General features: G+C 43.7%; 1 protein-coding gene across 1 annotated transcript; it reads right to left on the reverse strand.

Annotated features, from left to right (window-relative positions):
- Window positions 1-229: 229 nt before the first annotated feature.
- LOC123186860 (protein ACCELERATED CELL DEATH 6-like) lies at window positions 230-1,841 on the reverse strand. Its single transcript, XM_044598535.1, has 2 exons — window positions 1,233-1,841; window positions 230-1,098 (listed from the first exon to the last, which is right to left on the reverse strand). Exons 1-2 carry the CDS (start codon window positions 1,839-1,841, stop codon window positions 373-375), a joined length of 1,335 nt encoding a protein of 444 aa, XP_044454470.1. The 3' UTR covers window positions 230-372.
- Between the last annotated feature and the right edge of the window lie 508 nt (window positions 1,842-2,349).

Here is a 2,349-nt window from a genome sequence, read left to right on the forward strand (position 1 = left end):
GGATATTTCAGAGAGATGCATGCGCCGGGAGCTTTATTGAGAATAATCCCAAATTTGCAAATGGAACATGGAGAGGAACTCCATATTCTAATTAATCCACCACTACAAATAAGGCACTGGGCATGATGGTGTTCTTAGGATTGAACAGAATACGTTTTAGATAGATGGGATAAATAAACATATAAGTAAGAACCCTACTACAATGATCCTCAAAACATCCCTAAGAACGTCATCAACAAAATGCAGCAGCAATATCAAAACATCGTCCTTTCTCTTCGACGTAGGTTACAATAATCTCTGTTACACATTTAACAGTTTCTATGTAGGACCATGACCTGTTCAATCTATTTCGATGCACCCAAGAGGTTCAATCTATTTCGATGCACCCAAGATTGGGAAGTGCTTGAGAATCCCATGAAAACATACCGGGGAAACGAAGATAACAATGTAGACAAAGTATGATTGAAGTATAATTGGGAGGATCCTGGTAGCAAGTCTCACCCATATGAAGATTCCGAGTCTCTTGTGCAACGTATATGTGCAAATAAGGATTCGTCCGACTTCCCTATTTCTGAAGAGTAGCGTACCCGAAGTGAGAATACAAACACCAACGGCAGTGGTACTAGCTACGGGCGCCAGGACGAGGTATACCCCCAGCGCGAAGGCGGCCAGCAAGCTTCTGGTGGAATTCCACATCCAGCCTAAGGAGTCATTGAAGTAATTGTTTCTGATCTTCCAGTCAACCGTGGCCATACCTGAGTACATGAGACTGAACGTGGCAAGCATGGAGCAGATGAATGCTACCGCGACAGCATACATGAATGCGTCAAAAGCATAAGAACCAGCGAGTGTCGGCGTGCCACCATTTTTTTGCTCACTGGCTATATAACCTCCAGGAATGGTGAAAGCTGCAGCAAATGCCATGGTTGCAACTAGTACAGAGCCAATACCAGTCATCTGGGCCGCCTCCGTCATTTTCTTCGACTCTTTGCTCTCGTCTAGCTTAAGAATGTGCTTTTCCTGGAAGTGATCGCGCCTGTCATTGCCGTTGAGAGCATTTGCTTTTACCAGGGACCAAAGTATCCACATCCGAGCATTCTGAAGAAACCAATATGAACAGAGAGTAATAAGCTACAAAAACGTTCTATATTTAGTTACCGAGGTAGTAGCTTGTAACTTGAGAGAAAGTGATAGATAGCAACAGAAAAACCAAGCTAAATTTGTTTGGTTACCGTCTTGTAGTAAAGCCCAGCTGGAATAGTGCTCCTTGAGAGGTCAGCTGGTGTTTGGCCCTTGTGGTTTGCCAGATTCAAGGATACATGCCTATTCCGTAACAGATTACGGAATATCCTTAGCACCCCAACCTGGACAGCTAAGTGCAGCGCCGTGTCACCACTGTTGTCCTGCATATTCAGGATGGAGGCGAACGTATCGTTCTTGGTGGCGTAGTCCACTATTTTTTCCCACCTCATGTCGATGGCGACATGGAGAAACGTTCGCCCGCGGGCGTCACGCAGACCGGCGCACTCTGGGCACTTGTCAAGAATGAGAGCCACAACCCCAAGTTTGCCCATCGACGCGGCAATGTGTATAGGGTACTGCCCCCTTTTGTCTGGCCGGCATGCTGAACACTGGTCAGCATCCAGTAGCAGACGTATCGATGTAGAATTGTGCATGGGCCGCCGAAAGAGGAATCGAGTGAAGAAACTGCTCGCTTCTTCTAACTCCCTGCCTTCCGCTGAGGCAGCAAAGTGGAGCGCTGTACTCTCAGATTCGTCTGCATGTCCGATGATCGCATTGTTCCCCTCCTTGTTGCTCCATTCCAGTATCTTCTTTGTCATTTCTACAAGTACAGAGCATAGACATTATCAGATGTTGTGGTCTGATGATCAATTCTCTAAATACACACATTTTGTGTCATCGGCACAACCTTTCTCTGCCTCTCAAGTTGTTGCTGCTTATTTAGTCAACATGTACTTTTTTTACGGTTTTCCCCAATCATTGATTCCTGATAGCGACGAGTATTTAGAGCCGATATATTATCATAACTACATCGAAAAATATCTTTACGGTTTGTATCTAAACCACATAAGATCTTAAACAATTTGACTTAGCCATATCGTAACACATAATATTCAATAGATGCCTCTTAACTTGATCTAGCCATTGATGTTGGTTAAATGAAAACAATATCATTATGTTGCCATGAAAAGCATCTCATAATTTCGTAACGATTAATTTTACTTCCTAACACATCCATCTGAAATTTCGTCCTCAAGTCCCACAAAATATTGCAGATTTTGTGGAATACAAATATGAGTTCACCATATACCCCGCAAAAAAAAAATC

This window comes from Triticum aestivum, chromosome 2A, assembly GCF_018294505.1.
Source record: "Triticum aestivum cultivar Chinese Spring chromosome 2A, IWGSC CS RefSeq v2.1, whole genome shotgun sequence".
Taxonomy (NCBI): domain Eukaryota; kingdom Viridiplantae; phylum Streptophyta; class Magnoliopsida; order Poales; family Poaceae; genus Triticum; species Triticum aestivum.

Excerpts from the sequence above, each read along its gene's own strand:
- LOC123186860 (XM_044598535.1), bottom strand. The coding sequence starts at position 1,841 with ATGACAAAGAAGATACTGGAATGGAGCAACAAGGAGGGGAACAATGCG. Across the intron at positions 1,099-1,232 it reads CTGGGCTTTACTACAAGACG|AATGCTCGGATGTGGATACT; the intron begins GTAACCAAACAA and ends TGGTTTCTTCAG.